The 16,757-nt window shown below is 42.1% G+C and overlaps 1 protein-coding gene across 3 annotated transcripts in view; it reads right to left on the reverse strand.

Annotated features, from left to right (window-relative positions):
• Me3 (malic enzyme 3) overlaps positions 1-16,111 on the reverse strand; it is a 213,258-nt gene extending 197,147 nt beyond the window's left edge. Inside the window, exons 1-2 of one of the 3 annotated variants that reach the window (XM_047519454.1) lie at positions 15,870-16,085; positions 15,306-15,503 (exon numbers count right to left, since the gene is read on the reverse strand). In XM_047519454.1, coding sequence (XP_047375410.1) covers positions 15,306-15,488 — 183 coding nt within the window. In that variant the 5' untranslated portion in view covers positions 15,489-15,503; positions 15,870-16,085. Of the gene's footprint in view, positions 1-15,305; positions 15,504-15,646; positions 15,761-15,827 lie in introns of those variants that run through there. The other 2 variants (XM_047519455.1, XM_047519453.1) reach the window with 2 other exon arrangements.
• Positions 16,112-16,757: the final 646 nt, after the last annotated feature.

The raw sequence follows: 16,757 nt of genomic DNA on the forward strand, positions 1-16,757 counted from the left end.
TTCTGATTTTTAAGATATACAACTGCCAGGAGGAACTTATGACACTAGCAGGAGATAACACAGTGTTGATGATTTTGTTTAATTCCAGGCAAAGACAAAGGAATGTGACATTCTGGTTAAGTTGTGTGAATTAATGACAAATACATATAGGGTTTCCATTAATTTTTTTTTTAACATTGACAATAACTCTTGGACTTTCTATTAGGCAGTTCGGGATAATCTAGAAAGAACTCAGTCTTTTGCTTCCTCCGGTCTCTCGAGTCTGTCTGTATCCACCTTACACCAAACACATTAGGTCCTTCTCAACTCCCTCATGGGAATTGGATTCCTTTTTAACTAAATTTCCTGACTCTCTTCTTGTCTCCTATCTGGGCTCAGATGATATGTCTAACACTCAAATCCCACGGTGTCACTTTCCAGTGACCCCCTCACCTTCAGGACTAAGGTCAAACTCTTCACCCAGACAGAGTTGCCCCCGATTCCCCCACCCAATGTCCTGCTGTCTGGCCCAATCACTCCACATACTCTGTCCTCTATCCAGAATCATCCACAGTTCTTCCATACCATGAAGTTCTGCTTTGTTTGATTGGGACTTCTTTTCCCCAGCTTGTCTTCCCAGAGAATCCCTGTATACCTTTTAGGTCTTAGCACTGTCACATCAAAAGAAGTAGTCTTCTCAGGAAAGATGTCAGAGCTAACTTTGCTTTTTAGTCTATGTAACACAGTGTGTAATTTAACATAAGGACAAAAGATCACCCCCTTTAAGAAAATTCTTTGCCTTTCATTTTCCCCATCAAGGTAAAAATTAGTTGGACACTTTATTAATCCCATATTTTAATATAACATGAAAACTATTATACTGATTTACATTTGTGAGCTCACACATCTGTCTTCTTTGGACTCCAAGTTCCTTGGGGGCAATGACCACAAACCCAGCACATCTTCTGCACACAGCAGATACTCAACAGTTTTTTGAATAAATCAGTTAATAGTCTCAGGGAATCTGCAACTGTGTCTTTTCTACCTTTTACTCTTTGGGAGACTATGGGGCAGCTCAGTTCTCTGGATCCGAGTTCTTCCCTATAGAACGAAGGTAACAACCTGACACACAGGCATTTCTTTGGGGCTCAAATGAGATGACTAATGAGGAAACATTCCATAATCTTCAAAGGTAAAACAAGAACTTTCTATCCTTATTATTATGAAATATGCGAGAAAGAATGAGAAATAATTGCAATAAACAGTGGGGGTAGCTGTGTGGGGCGAGTGGGGGATATGAGTACAGAGAATACAGATGGAGTCCTGGTGAACTGGAAGAAGGACACAGGGGTCTGTCCTAACTGTTCTACCTTCAGACTCCATTTCCAAGTAAACAACTTCTCCCCTCTCCCTCCTCTCACCTGACGCCCCCACATTCCAGTCCTCACCTTCCCTTACTCTCATTACTGACCCAGCTTCTCACGATTTCTCCTGCTTCCATGTTTGCTCTTCTCCAACCTATTCTCCACACAGCAGCAAGAAAGATCTTTTCTTAATGTAGATCAGTTCATGCCGCTTCCTTGCTTAGGACACCATTGAATAGTGTCCTGTTTTATAGCAGATGACATCCACTTCACATCCACAAACTCTCAGACCCTTTGCCATTGGACCCCCCCCAGCTCTCCCCACCTTGATTTTATGCAGTTCCCCTCTTCCTCATTGCATTTTTATTGGCCTGCTTACTGTCAGTTCCCAGAACCTGCCAGGTAAAGCTATTTGTTACCTCAGACTCAATACGAACGGTTCCCTCTGCCCAAAACACTCTTCCTCAGCTTCTCCCCTGGATGACTTTTTCTCTAGGTCTCTGCTCCAATATAATCTTTTAAAGAACTCTTACCTTTCCATCTGAAGTGCATCTTCTATTATTCTTTCCCACGGTGCCCTGTTTATTTCTTCCCTCCCACCAAGAACCATCTTTATAATTTGTTTTCTTATTTATTATCTTTCTCACTAGACAAATAAGGAGAAGATTCATGTTATTGTCAGATTTTTGATGCTATTCATAACATCTAATAGTGCCTGGTATTCAGTAGGTGTTCAATAAACATTGGATGGAGGATGGATGAATGCAGAAGAATTGAAGTAAAGAAGAGATGAGAGCCAGGAGAGGAAGCAGGATACTGAATGACGAGAAGGTCTATCAGTCCTGGGTAGCTTAGGGACATCATGAAGACTCTCAGGATGTGCCTTGCATAGCAATGTGAAGGAAGAGGACAGGGAAAGAGGAGGTAAGGGAACAGTGGATCAAGTTCACTTTCTTCACACTATTTCATCTGCTTGGAAATAATCTCTCTAAACACCTATAAGAGCATCTGGCATGGTAGGCATTATAAGGGTTTGATAATATTTCTAATGTTATTGTCCTAGTGATTGTGTGTCCCAGAGAAGGCTGCTGGCACTGTCCAGTTGACTGTCAGAAGGTCATAGAATATTGAACTGTTCAGTCAACAAGAGAGCAGTAAGATGCTCAGGACTCGCTAGCCTTGAAGGTGAGGCTGGTACTGGAGATAACTAGTGGTTACTGAGGAACTGTTCCTCTGCTGGGCAGTCCCCCAGTTGGCACCACCTGGTCAGCTGTTCCACTGGCACACAGGCCATCATCTCCCACAGGCATGGCCAGGCAGCTCCTGAGGCTCTGCAGACATGAGGAGAAGTTGCCACCAGCTCTTAGAGTGTGAGGTCAGGGGAAATCTTTCAGCTCTGATGGGTGGATTTCAAAGCTGTTTCTAAAAATGGCTGTTAATAGTTTTTCTGCACACCAACCTTGTCTACTTGAGTTTCATGAAGGCAGCAACTGCACTGTTATTCACTGTCCTTGTGATCTCAAGTGATTTGTCACCAAACAAATAACTGTGAACCAGGAGAGACCAAAAATAAAAGAGATAAGAAAGGAGTCTATGACATGAGAGCTGAGCTTTCTGTCAAACAGTGTGTAGACTGTCTTTGAGATCATGTCACCACAAGGAATAAACGGAAACTTAAAATGTAAGTGGGAATTGGGAACATGTCCATTCATCAGAGATGGACACAGAAGTGATGGCAGGAGTTATGTTGCAGGTACTCAGGTTTATAATATATGACAATGTTTAATATTGAAACATTGTCTCTGCCTTTCTATGGAAAGACTCAAAAGAACTTCTGTCTAATCCACTGAGGTTGATTCTAAGCACTATATCAGAATGGCAGGCAAAGTGGTGCTTTTCAAAGGCAGCAGGTATAAGAGGCAAATACAATCAGAGTCCCCACCCACTGTTCATTTCCTGGGCATAAAGAATGTCCACTCCTCTGGGCCTCTAAAGTCTTACTATAATATGGTGGTCAAATGCTAGGACATTATCTGCCCAAAAAAAAAAGATGGCCTCTAAGTTTTTTGGGGGAATGCTCATCTTTTTCTCATCCAGTGGAGAAGAAATGTTCATTTAAGATTGCATGTGCAAGTATATTAATTACTCACAGTAGAGTGTATGGAGATCACAGAACTATCTTAAAATTCCCTGCACAGTCTGACTACTAGTTGGGGAAGTTGGCCCAGAAAGGACCCACTAAGATTAATCCGAAGCAATGCCATAACTTTCATGCTAACTTATCATAACAGACATTTCCTTATCTTGCTGTTTTGTTATCATAATCTCATGAGACAGGGGGTGCTATAGTGATGGCAGGGAGGTGTGAAGAGAGAAAGAGAGGGAGAGATGGATACATTTGGATTTATTTTTTAGAGTAGTTTTTTAAACCTTGGTTAGAGTGTTCTAGAACATTGGGACAAAGTTCCAAGATTCCTGATGGCAGCCACTATCTTCTACACCAGCTTCAACTTCCAGAAGCAACAGCTCTTGAAATGACCCTTGAACTTCTGCTCCTAGAGATTACTTAAGGTTCTTTCAGACAAATGCTTACATTATCCAGACTTTGAACTCTATGAGTAGAGAGAAATTATCAATGAAGTCTCCATTCAGCCTGCTTCTTCCCTGACTCACTCCTCTCCAGTAAAGTCTGCCAAAATCAGATGTTGTCCCTGCCTTTGGAAATGAGGTTGATCCTTCAGTCTTCCCCACTCCTGCATACTCTAAGTGGGCATGGATCAGGTCAAACACTGCTGTGCTGTGACTTTTGCAGCCCACACAGGGTTTCAAAATGGAGCAAAAGCTTTAGATATGTGGATTAACTGAGAATTAATTGAACACTTACAATACTATTGAATTATTATAGCAACCTGTCAAATAGGCATATTTTATTATCATCCTCATTCACAGATGAGGAAACTGAGGCTCAGAGAAATGAAGTGACCTTCCCAAGATCCCACATCTAGTGAATGACAGAGCTGATATGAGAACTGTATTAGTTTTATTTTAGCTCATGGTCTGGTCTAAGATTAAGAGGTAATATCTGGTGATGGCCTCCTTGTTGGCAGAGTCCCAAGGTAGCACAGGGCATCATGCAGCAAGAGACAGGGAATCTGTATGGATGTGTGTGTGTGTGTGTGTGTGTGTGTGTGTGTGTGTGTGTCCTCTGGTCTCTCTCTCTCTTTTCTTACACAGTCACCAATATTCAATTATTGGGTTCCCCCCAATGACCTTGTCTAATCCTAACCACCTCCAAAACCTCATGTCCACTGAGCCCCAACTCTGAAAAACATAGTTGGATTAAATTTCCACTCTCTTAATAATAATGGAGAGCAAATGTCAACACATGAACTCTTGAAGGATACATTTAAACCACATCCAAACCAAAGCAGGAAGCATAGGCTTTTCTGATTCTAAATCCTTATATTTCAGGCAGTGTGTTCTGCTGCCCAGTACTTGGTCATTGGCCATGCCTCTTGGGTACTCATACACAACTGATTCTAGCTGACTACTCTCCTTCAACCTCAAAATCATTTAACCTGTTGCTAGTTACAGCAGGTCCAAATTCAATGTTTTGAAAACAGCCCCAGGATAAGAATAAATAATCTCATTATAAAGATGCTATTCTTTAGGTAAGGTGCACCTGGCCCAGCTTCAGAGCAGAAAACTCTTTTAAAGAAATGTATTTCCAAAATTTATATGGCCGGAATGAAAGATTTCTCTTGGAATTTGAAATTCTCCAAGTGCATGGAGAGATCTAAAAATAATTTATATTTTCAGATCAAGTTTTTCACCATCTTTTCAGAAGGGAAGGCAGATGGCAGTTGTGTGTCACTGATCTTCATAGTTTCTGGTTGGTGAAGGAGGAGGGAATGTGGAAGTAATTCATATAGCTCATTTTTATTGAGGGGATACTATGAGGAAAGCATTGTGCTGGCTTTGCAGCATCTGAGAGTCTCCTGGATCTGAAGATGACACAGTGATGGAGACAGACACACACATTAACACATGTCCACTGAGACCAAGTGTGGAGAAGAAACATGACTACTTATACACACCAAAGGAGTGCAGATGATGAACAAGTTGCTTCTATGTGGCACTATTGAAGAGCACATGGTGGCAGAGGTGACCTTGGAGATGCTAAGTCCTGAGGCATACTGAAGATTTTGATATGAGAGGCTCAGTGTGAACGACATTCTCTGGCTTATGCAACATAAAATCAAGGAAAAGAAGAAAATGAAAAATCACATACAAGTATGGGAGACATTAACTCTATTTGTAGAGCTCTATTGCTCAATTTATGTACATTTAATCACAAAATTAATGGGTGGTTATTCTTGGAATATCATTCTTGCTCGTGATCTAATAGCTTCTCTGCCACATTCATCTGCCAACTCTAACTCTTCCATTCATCCAGGCTCTGAAAACACTGCCATTAGAAATGTATCTGCACTTCTTTTCCATTCTTCTTTACTCATATGAATGACCCTCTCATTACACCTACACACTGCCTTGAAATTGCCTCCTTGCTCACTGGTCCTCATAACACTTCTCTTACACTAAGGTCCTCAAAGGCAGAAGAAGTCCTGTGTTTACTATGAGGTCTCTGCTGCCCAAAATGAAATATGAACTCAGCAAATGTCTACTGGTAAGTTTAATATGTAAACAAATGAGTATTGAGAGCATTACACCTATTTAAAAGGTAAGCTGAAAGTGTCCTTAATCTTTAAAGTTTCCTCCAACTCCATGATACTCTGATTTTAGCAGAACCAGTGGAAGTGATAATAATAGATACCCACAGCCAGGTGCAGGGAATACCCTAGTTACTATCCTAGAAAGGCCAAAGTACATTGGACTTCATGCAGCTCCACAATTCACAAAAGAGGCTAATCTCTAGCCTCCCTCCTTGCACACTGGAAATGGTAGTTTGGTTTGGATCCTAAACCCAGATGGCCTGGGCTCAAGATCCAGCTCCACCATTATGGGCTGCATGACCACAGGCAAGTGAGCTATCCTCCTCATGCCTCAGTTTTCTCATTTAAACAAAAGAATAATAACAGTGCTTACCTCCAAAGGTTGTGGTATTGTATTAAATGGTTTAATGCATTTTGATTACTAAGAACAATACCTGGCACTCTGTATATTATTTGAATTCCCTCCAAAACACCATCAAAGAAAATTCAGAATAATAGGGATTTAGGTCGGAATCCTCAATACCTCTTTCAAAACCTTAGAGAAAGGGCATGGAGACTGCGAGCAGTGACTGGAGACTAGCTCTACTATACACCTGGTACTACTTTTGAGGTCACTTGGGCAACCCCACAACTCAGAAAAGAGGCTAATCTCTAGAGATGTGGACTCCCTCCTTCTGTTTTCTGAGAGAGCAAAGCTAAACAGAACAAAACAAAGGACTCGACTGAGCCTGTTTTCTCCAGAATTCCACCCCACAGGGGAGTATGTTTCAGGACCATTCCTGTTATGGGTTTCATGCAGCTCACTACTAAACAACAATACAGAATGAGATTAAATGCTTTAAAAAATAATATTCTCAAGTTGCTAATCATTCAACTGTATCCCCTATCATCTCTGCTAGTTTTCAGTGACCACTTTTAAAAGCAAATGCAGCTTTGATTTCCTCTTATTGAGGTTCCTCAAAAGCTGATGATCTTTCCATCAAAAAACCCTCTCCTCAAATGACTGGGTGTATTTTACTCTTTCCTGGGTCCTTTTGGTAGGAGCTGTGTTTTAACCATGCTGCCTGGCAACCCTCTGAGTATGAAAAGAATGAATGCTTTTAACCACTGACCTCGGCACCCCCGAGTGTAGGACGTCCGTCGGATTTTCATCACAAGATCATACAGCATGTTTTGTGTTCTGCATCAGAAAGGCAGTTGGACACCAACCCAAAGGATTTCCCAAAGTGCTTTCTACACATCAAAGTGAAGGTTTTTAAAGCTGACGGTAATCCACGTCTTTACTAACAAAAGTGCTGCACATTAGTGATCCTTTTGCAATTGGCATACAATTCAAAAGAACTTGCCCTTACTCCCCCATAAGACTGGCATTTGGAAAAAAGAAAGCAGATAAGAAAATAAATATTTGGTAGAACTGACAAAAATGCAAAATAAAATAAAGTCAGAAACCCTAGAACCTACAAAGGCCAAAGACAACCAAGAGAAACTGAATGGGGGAAGCTATTAAGCCTGAAAAATCATCCAAAGAAACTCTATATATGGCTCAGACTTGGACCAATGTAAGATGCCAGGTGGTTCAGGTTGGAGTCAGACAATATGTATTTCTATACAGGATTTGCCCTCCAGAGTTGCTGTATACATAATCTAGATATTGCCATTTACAGCTGCTTTTAGAACTGGCAGCAGGTTCCTGTGTTAACATTTTGTTATAATATGCATCTAAATGTATCTGCTTCTAGAAGATGGCTAGTTATAAAAGCCCGAAGTAAGATTACTTCAGAGAGATTTCCGCCCATGTATCACAGATGGGTCAACTTCCAAAAGCTCAATGTTATTCACTCTGTCTAGCAACTGAACTCATAACAAAAACTGTGACCTAAAATTTAAAAGATAATGGAACATTAAAGAAAATTATATGAAGGGGAAATAAATTGCTCATAATCCCTCTGCCTTTACACAATCATTTTCATACATTTACTTCCAAACCATTTTTCCAGTTACATCTTTTTATAGTAACACATATGGGTACAGATTCCATTTAGTATTTTGCATTTTAAATTAAGCAGTCATTGATATAAGCCAACATTTCTGAAGTCTTCATAATGATCACACAAATGCTTATTTAACACATAATACACTTTCTCTGGAGAACAATTCAACTATTTATAGCAACATGTTTATGAGAAAATACTTTCTGAGTATCAACTTCAGGATCCAGGAGCAGCAAATCTCACCCCAGAGTTCCTGGCACTTCCCAGACTTGCTCAACTTTCAGACCCTGGGAGATGAGGCTTTCTCTGGTTCGATTTCCCTTATCTTTATCAGGACTCCTGTGAGACAGGGGAACTGGAGGTGTTCAGAGCAGGAATAGAGACTCCAAGAAGTCAAATTGAACGGTGGGAGTTCTAGAAATTTGAAGGTGCTGACAGAAACCAGGGCCCCCAACCCCTGGTCCACTCCCTAGACATCCCTTTGTGTTTTTTCATGGGCCTTAATAATTGTCTTCATCCATCTCTCATTCCAAGGTACCATTTTTGTCTTCTGAATAGAAACTCTTTCTTCCCTGGGCTCTGTTTAATGCTAGTAAATGTGGAAATACACAGAACGAACATTTCATTTGCTGTCCCCAGCCCAGCACTTCATTCTATGATAGACCCTTAGGCACAAAAAGGGTTAATGTGTGATTTGTTCACATCCTAAACGGGCATGTCGGCAGGACCACCAATGGGAGTGTTAGGGGAGGAGAGACACTAGAGTGAAATAAGAGGGTTTTGGTACAAGGAGAGATGAAGGAAAGGGATGAGAACAGAGAGACTCAGCGGATTTCTCTGAATGACTCACTCATTTACTATCTGTTAACTGAGTGCTAACTAAATACCTCGCACAGATCAATGAACAAATAGACGAAAATTTCTGCCTAAATGGAGCTTACATTATACTGAGGAAATATGAACAATAATATAAAGAACAGAAATAAGTGAATTAAATAGTAAGTTAGAAAGTGTCAAATATGGGGGGAGGGGAACACATTAAGGGGATCAACTTCATATAGAATGGTCAGAGTGGGTCTCACTGAGAAAGTGAGAAGCCTGGAAGAAAGGAAGGAGGGAGCCACTTGTGGCTATGCAGGGAAGTGTGTTCTGGAAAGAGGGATTGACCAGCACAGAGGCTCTAGGTAAGAGCTGTCCTAGAGAATCTGAGGAACAGTGAGGAGACCAGTGCTGTGGGAGCAGTGGGTGAGGCAGATTAATAGCAAAAGATGAGATCAAAGAGAACCAAATCATGTCAGGCATTATAGTCTTTGTCTCTGAAAGGTTTTGCAAAGAAAGAGACATGATTTTATGAATTAAGCTTTCATAAACACAAGCCAACATTTCTCAAGTCTTCATAATGATCATGAACTTGCCTGTTTAACAATATACAATATAAACTGATGACCATGCTTTTGTGTTGATCATAAATGAGAGGAGAAAAGTGGAAGCAAGGAGACCAGCTGAGAGCTGCTGCACTCATACAGCAGAGAGATGTTGGTAACTTGAAACAGGTGGAACCTGCAGTGACAGGGGTTGGGTTCAAATTTAGTGTGAGGATGGAGCAAGAGGATTTTCTGGTGGATTGGATAGGGTATCTGATACAAAGAGAGTGGTCAGGGCTATGTCCAAGGTCTTAGCCACTCAGGGTGTGGTTGACAGAGACAGGAGTGGATTGAAAAAGACTGGAAATTGCGAGACCAACTAGGAGATCCTTGCATAGGTAAATATGAGATGATAAGGGTATGAACAAGTCTGGGGATGTAGAGAAACAGATGGATTTTAAAGGTTAGGTAAAGCTGACAGAGCAAAAGAAGGCAAGTTTTGGGACAAAATTTTGGGTCAGTATTCCCAGATATCCATTCTCCCTTTCTTTAATGGTATAGAATATTTGGTTGGAAACATGGGTGCCCTGCCAAAGGTTACATTTCCCAGGTTCTGTTGTAGCTAAGTGTGCACATGGCAAAGTTTTGATCAACTAGATGTGAGTGGAAGTGATATTTATGGCTTCTGAATGATGCCCTTTACAAAGGTGTTTCTCCTTCCTGCTGACTCCTGTTAGTATCTGCAGTGGAGGTGAGAGCAGTCATCTGAGACTACAAAGCATAAAATGCACAGTGAGGATGACAAAGCAATAAAATCAAACCCCATGTCAACTTGTGACTGCCTATCCTGACTTTTTTATAGGAGAGACATTCATCCCATCTTGTTCAATTCTCAGTATTTGGGGTTCAGTTTGTTAGAATTGCCTGACTTTTAGTCTAATACAAGTTCGTTTAATTGTTCCAAGAACAAAGGCCCAACACCAAATGCTTACCAATCCCATGAAACTAGGATAGTTTAACAGGAAAGGATTTAATTCCAACATGCTTCTGCTCAATTTTTCCTAAAATATCTGAATGGTATTTGAGCTTCAATGTCCCAAGTCACTCACTGCACAAGAGGTTCAGATCTAGAGTAAATTACTGCATATGTAACTTATGTTTACTTAATAACCTATTGTTTCTCAGTTAATCGGGGACCAATTCTAAACCATATTTGAAGTGGAGATTGCAGGGACACACACTATGTTATGTGCCTTGGGGGCAGAAAATGGTATCACTAATAAACTTCTAATTCCCCACGAAACATCACCATCTCTTGAATGATGGGTGAGCCAAGTCTGTGTTGACAGATTCCCCTCACCCAAATGAGGCAATATCAAGTTCTAAGCTGCCATGGAACAAAAATACATAGTTCATTCAAAGAAAAGTTCTGCTGTGTGGGAGTCTAACAAACCACCACTGAATGCAGAAGGGATTCAGCTGAAACCTGTCACCTCAGATGTGCAGCCAAAGCTGCTTTGTTGGCCTCTAAGTCTGCACACATTCCCTGATCAAAATGCATCTATTCCATGTAGAAGGGCTGTCATCTGCTGTGCTCAGAAGTATCTGAGGATTCACTGCATGAAATGTGCTGGTTCACAATCACATGATTTGACCCTCACCATTTTCATTCATTATTTTCCTGAACATCAAACTCAAGAGATTAAAAAAAAAAAAAAAGGCAGAGAAGTAGGTGATAGGTCAGTGATGGTATGGGAGTCAAAGGTGGAGGCTAGTGCACTCTGGGAAATAAATGATCCTCTGGAAAAATGACTGAAAGTCTGAAAAATTGGGGCAAATTAGGTGCATTTCCTCCAAAATGGGCATTATCTAGGCAATGAGCATTGGGCTGTGAGGTAGTGACGTTGATGCTAATGAGGTTGAGAGGAAAAGGGCCACAACTTGATGGAGATAAAGAGCAAATATTTACTGAGTGCCTCAAGTCAGGCAGAGAGAACATCACATGACAAGTCAGTCTCTGTCCTCAACATGCTCAAGATCTGGTGGAAGAGAAACCAGAAACCAGTCAGCCATGACAGTATTGTGCTCCAAAGGAAACAGAGTGATAAGACAAATGCTAGGGACTCAAATCTAGCTTGAGCAGTGGGAAATAGGATAGCCCTTCCTAAAAGAAGATATAAGTGAGGCTAGGGTTATAGCTCAGTGCTATACACACACTCACTAAGCATATGTGAGGCCCTGTGTTCAATGTCCAGCTCTGAAAAAAAAAAAAAGCGAAAAAAAGATAAAAGAAGAGGTAAGCTGAGGCCAGAAGCATTTTGATGACATCCGCCTATGAAGAGACATTTACAAAATAGGGTTGTCAGTTGCCTATTTAAGTATGCAAAATATGGCTGATGTCAAGAATCTACTCTGCTGTCACAATCTACATGGAAAACAAAACTTGCATTTTACAAAAAGTGAGATGTTAGTTTGAAAAAAATAGGAATTAGAAGTTGACTTAGGATGAATTTGCATCATTTAGAAACTCTGGTCCCTTGGAGGGAACTTAGAATCATCTAGTACCAATTTTGTCATCAATAGAACTATACATGAATCAGCCAGAGCAGATGTGAACTGCCAACATGATGGACTGAAATTTCAGAGATGTTCTGCCTCTGCCCACTTCTACAATCAAAGAAGGTCTCTGTAGAGTCCTTTGAGTCTCTAGACTGTCTTTTCTTCTGAAAATGATAATGTTGGATGAAAACAATGGCTTCCAATTCCCCCACCTTATTTTTTACTTTAGTCCACAGTAAAAATAGACATTCTACATGGTGATCTGATAACATACCTGTTTTATTAACTTTAATGCATTCACTCTTTTTCTATTTTATTCTGATCCATTTCTTATTAAAAATGAATTACTGGTAGTCCTACTAAGCTAACATTCTATCCCACAGTTTGTGACCCTGTAGTCAAAGCAATTCCAAACTAGATCACCCCTAAGGACCCTTCTAACCTCAATTCTGGGAATCATTTGCACAAATACCTAATATTTAATACATTACACTTTTAAAAGTGATTTCACTGGGGTTATTGCCTAGGATCCTCATGGCAAGGGCATAACAGAAGCAGAGGAGTTTATGAGATTCATCACAGACCACACAGCCAGGACACAAAAGAGCTGGTTCCAGAACCCAGTGATTACACATGGCAGTAGCAATGCTTGCCCTGGTTAGTAGCTCATCTTTTCTCAGAGAATTCCACCTCATGACCACCCTCTTTCCCTTGAGCTTCAACTTAAATGCCTGTACTAATCTGTCAATGAAAGATGCAACTCAGCTAAACGTTCCAAGAATTTAATGTTAACTACTAGATCCTTTAGGAACTACACTGTCATAGGTGCATGAAACTCAATCCTTGCCTGGAATAGCTCATATTCTAGGGGAGAAATATCTACCCACACAACTGCCCACTAACCACAGCACCAAAGACCCTTTAGAAGCTTCCCTTCTCTTTTGTTTCCTCAGCTCTATTTGACCTCAGCATGCAGGAAGCCTCAAATCTTTCTTGGAGATTGTGAGCACTGGAGGTGGTCAGGACAACCAGAGGAAAGCATTCCAGTGGGAAGAAAAGGCTGCCTGGGCTGCTTTCCTTTATTTCCAGAAACCAGTGAAAGGAGGTGCCCACAAGTTTTTAGTAGAACCCTAGATACCCTCTTCACCCCAGAGCTGCATCAACAACTAACTTCAGGGATCTATAAAAACATTATTTAACATCACAAAAGATCAGGTCCCATACATTTATGGATCACATTCCAACTATATTACTTAGACAGGAAATAATTGACATCAGGGACAAGTATGTTTTTAGGGGCCCAAAACCTGGAGCTTAAAAAGTCATTCAAGTTCTTCTTTTATTTTCTCAACTATCCACAAGGCAATAAGTGCTGGTTGGTAAGATGTCCATACTTCTAAGGCAATTGTGTCATAATGGTTGGATCCTAGAGTGGAAACTTAATGTTCTGCTCTCTCCGGAATCCACCCTTTCTCCCTCTGATTAAAATAATCAATTTACTGTAGGGAAACTACAGCCCCTTTAATCTAAGCTAATTGGTGTAGGTGGTCCTACCCTGTCTTCAACTCTTGGAATGGGCTCCAACTGGTTTAAGTTGCTGATGATTGGTTTGGGAATGGGAAGAGAATCCAATCGGATCTATAAGAGCTTCATTTCTGAGGCTTCAGAGAAAGTTCTTTTTTTTTTTTTTCTTTCACGGGAGCGTCCATGGGTGGTGCTGTGTGAGAATGGTAGACAGGGCACTGTGTTAGTATTGAGGAGGAAACTCCATTGCATGTAGCCCGACAATGAAGCTGACATTGCAGAGGTAGGACAGTGAGCCAGAGAGAAACTACATCTTCAGGAATGCGTCTCAACTCTCACTCAAGCCTTGCCTGCACCCTCAGCCCTTCCTCTAGACTTTCTTTTCTTAGTTAAAGGAGATTTTCGTTTGCTTAAGTAAATTTGCATTTTCTAACACGTAATACCAAAGTAATTAAACAGATACAAACACCTTAAATACTTTGGGAAATAGTATGTAAGGGCTCTTTGGAGGAGAGCAGGAGGTCAGTGTGAGAGGTAGAGGTTGAGAGAAAGATTTTTTTCCTTAGCTTCTTCTAAAAATTCTTCAGGAAACAATCACAAAACTTAGCATTATATAGTTATTTCTACTTCTCAAAAACGACTTTAGTGCACAGATTACCTCACTTAAGTCACAATCCTGAGTCAAAGCAATTATTAACATTTTTCTTTTGTAGAAATTATTTATTGGACACTTCATATAGTCATTAAAATATGACTTCAAATTCAGTAATTCATTCAATTGTCACAATAACCAAGTGAAGTAAGTGTGGCGAGTCTGCCATGATCATTTCAGACTGGAGAAAACAGTCTTCAAAAAGCTGATGGGGGCTGGGGAGATAACTCAGTCGGTAGAGTGCTTACCTTGTAAGCACAAGGCCCTGGGTTCGATCCCCAGCACCCAAAAAAAAAAAAAAAAAAAAAAAAAAAAAAAAAAAAAGCTGATGAATTGCCCCGGTGGGGAGGTAGAGGAAAGGCCTCAAATCTACCTCTCAACTTGATCCTCTGAACCAAAGATACTCAATCTATCTCCACACACAAACAAGTGTGCTCTTAGGTTAATGCACTGGCATTAGCAGTAGGATGAACTTGATCAAAGCATTAAAGACCTGGATTCCAGTGGCAGAGCCAGAACTGACTAGGTGGTGACCTTGGGCATGTTCCCTTTGTCCCATTTTCTGTTAAAGAAGAGGTTTGAACTGGGATCTCAGATGCTTCTTAAACTCTAAAATTTTATAATTCTAGACCTTCCTGTCCCCACTCTCAAATTAATCTTTTCCCCAGAATAATAATCATAACCTTAGCTGACTTTTATTCTCTTCTAGGTGCCAGGTACTGTGCTAAGAACTCTGCCTGTTTTCTCCTTAAGCCTTTCTAAGTCAATTATATCTCTTTGACAGATAAGGAAACCGGTTCACAGAGGTTAAATGAACTGTTCAACATCAACAGGATTAGAAAACATCAGGGAGCCTCCTGACCCCAAGTCACTCTGACCACGAAGATCTTAACTGGATCTATATTGTTTTTGCTGAAGATATTAAACTCCCGGCATTATCCATCACCTTTTTCCTTGCAGAAGAGGGAAGGAGGGAAACGAAAAAAACAAACCGATACCTCAAGCTACTGCAGGGCAAAAACAGAAAACCACTGGAAGGGCGCTTGTAGGATCCTTTCCAGGCCGAGGGGGCGGGGCGCCCTTTTCCTCCAGCCACAGGATCGCACGGTCGTCCTACCCTTCCAGACCCAGACCGTTACCTTGTTGAGATGCGGGTTCCTGGTGACATCGTATCCGCGCTTCTTCAGGGGCACGGGGCGCGCCGGGCCGGGTTTGGAGTGGCAGCCTCGGGCCGGTGTGGAAAGTGTCCAGCGCGGGAGGGCGCCGAAGGCCCTGCCGGGCAGGAGAGCCAGCCGCGCGCCGGTGCCCAGCGCGGCGCCCATTGTCCTTGCGCGGACCTGGCACCAAGAAGAGACCAAGGTCAGGGGTGCTTTCTAGCCAGTCAGTACCCACACGTCAGCAGAGCAACCGGCCTGAGCCAGGCACGCGTCCTCTGGGAGCGTGAAGGGACTCTCTAAAGGTTAAAAACGCCAACCCTCACCCTCCTCAGCAGCCACTAGCTCTGCTCTGTGCTTGCTTGCGGTGTGCCAGGCCTAACCGAAGGCAAAGCGAAAGCAAGCAAAGCAAGCAGATCCCTTGCGGGTGACAGCCCGCGCCATCCCCGCCCCCGCCCCAGGGAAGCAGAGGCGACTGTGCAGCTAGGGGTCCCTGTATGCTCAAACCTGCAGGATGATCTGCCTCCGTCTCCTCCTTCTCCGGCTCACCTGCGCTGCTAGTGAAGCTAGTGTCTATCGGGCCCTACTGCGGTGCAGGCGGGGCGAGGCGCTGCGGTCCGTTGTTCCTCTCCCACCAATGGCTGGACCGAGCGGTCGCGGGGCTGGTGCGTTCAGGAAAGAGCCTTCCCGAAACCTTCCTTCACAGTGCCAGGCTTCCCCTGAGAACGTGCGTGGAGCTCCTCATAACCGTGTGCACTTGCCTCCCTAGTAACAAGATTGAAGCTCAGTGTGGCCCCTGACTGAGACTCTCCATTCCTGACAAGACTGAACGCACAGATCGGTTAGCATCCAGGGATCAACATACGCGCTTCCCTCCCACCATTTGAGAAGGCCCTGGCTTTAGGATTCCGAGTAGAAACCCTCAGGTGTCATACAGTGCTCAGTGTTGCCTTGTGCTATCCAATGCAATAGACACAGCCCCATGAGGGTGTATAAATTTAAATAAATTAGATAAAATAGAATAAAATTTAAAATCCAGTTTCTCAGTCACACTGGCCGCATTTCTAGTGTTCAAGAGCCCCTTGTTTGTACCAAGAGAACATTTCCATCTTTGCAAAAAGTTCTATTGGACATCACTTGTACAGGATGGACTCAGGGACCACATGAAGCCTGTCATGGATTGTTGGGGGTCACCCCAAACCTTGATGCCCATCTAGACCTGCTTTTATATTTTCTCCACACAGTAGTGGGGAGATTCCTTTTTAAGCAAATACTTCATAGCATTTAGAATAACATGCAAATCTTTTGGCGGCCTACTGGTTATCCCGCAGCCGCACTCTTGCCAACTTCAAGCTCAGCCCACTCTACTTTTCCTCTCATTGAGCTCTATTTTCCCTTGCTCCTCCCTGATTCTCCTCCCTACTCAGTTCACTCTAC

This window comes from Sciurus carolinensis, chromosome 11, assembly GCF_902686445.1.
Source record: "Sciurus carolinensis chromosome 11, mSciCar1.2, whole genome shotgun sequence".
Classification (NCBI taxonomy): Eukaryota; Metazoa; Chordata; class Mammalia; order Rodentia; family Sciuridae; genus Sciurus; species Sciurus carolinensis.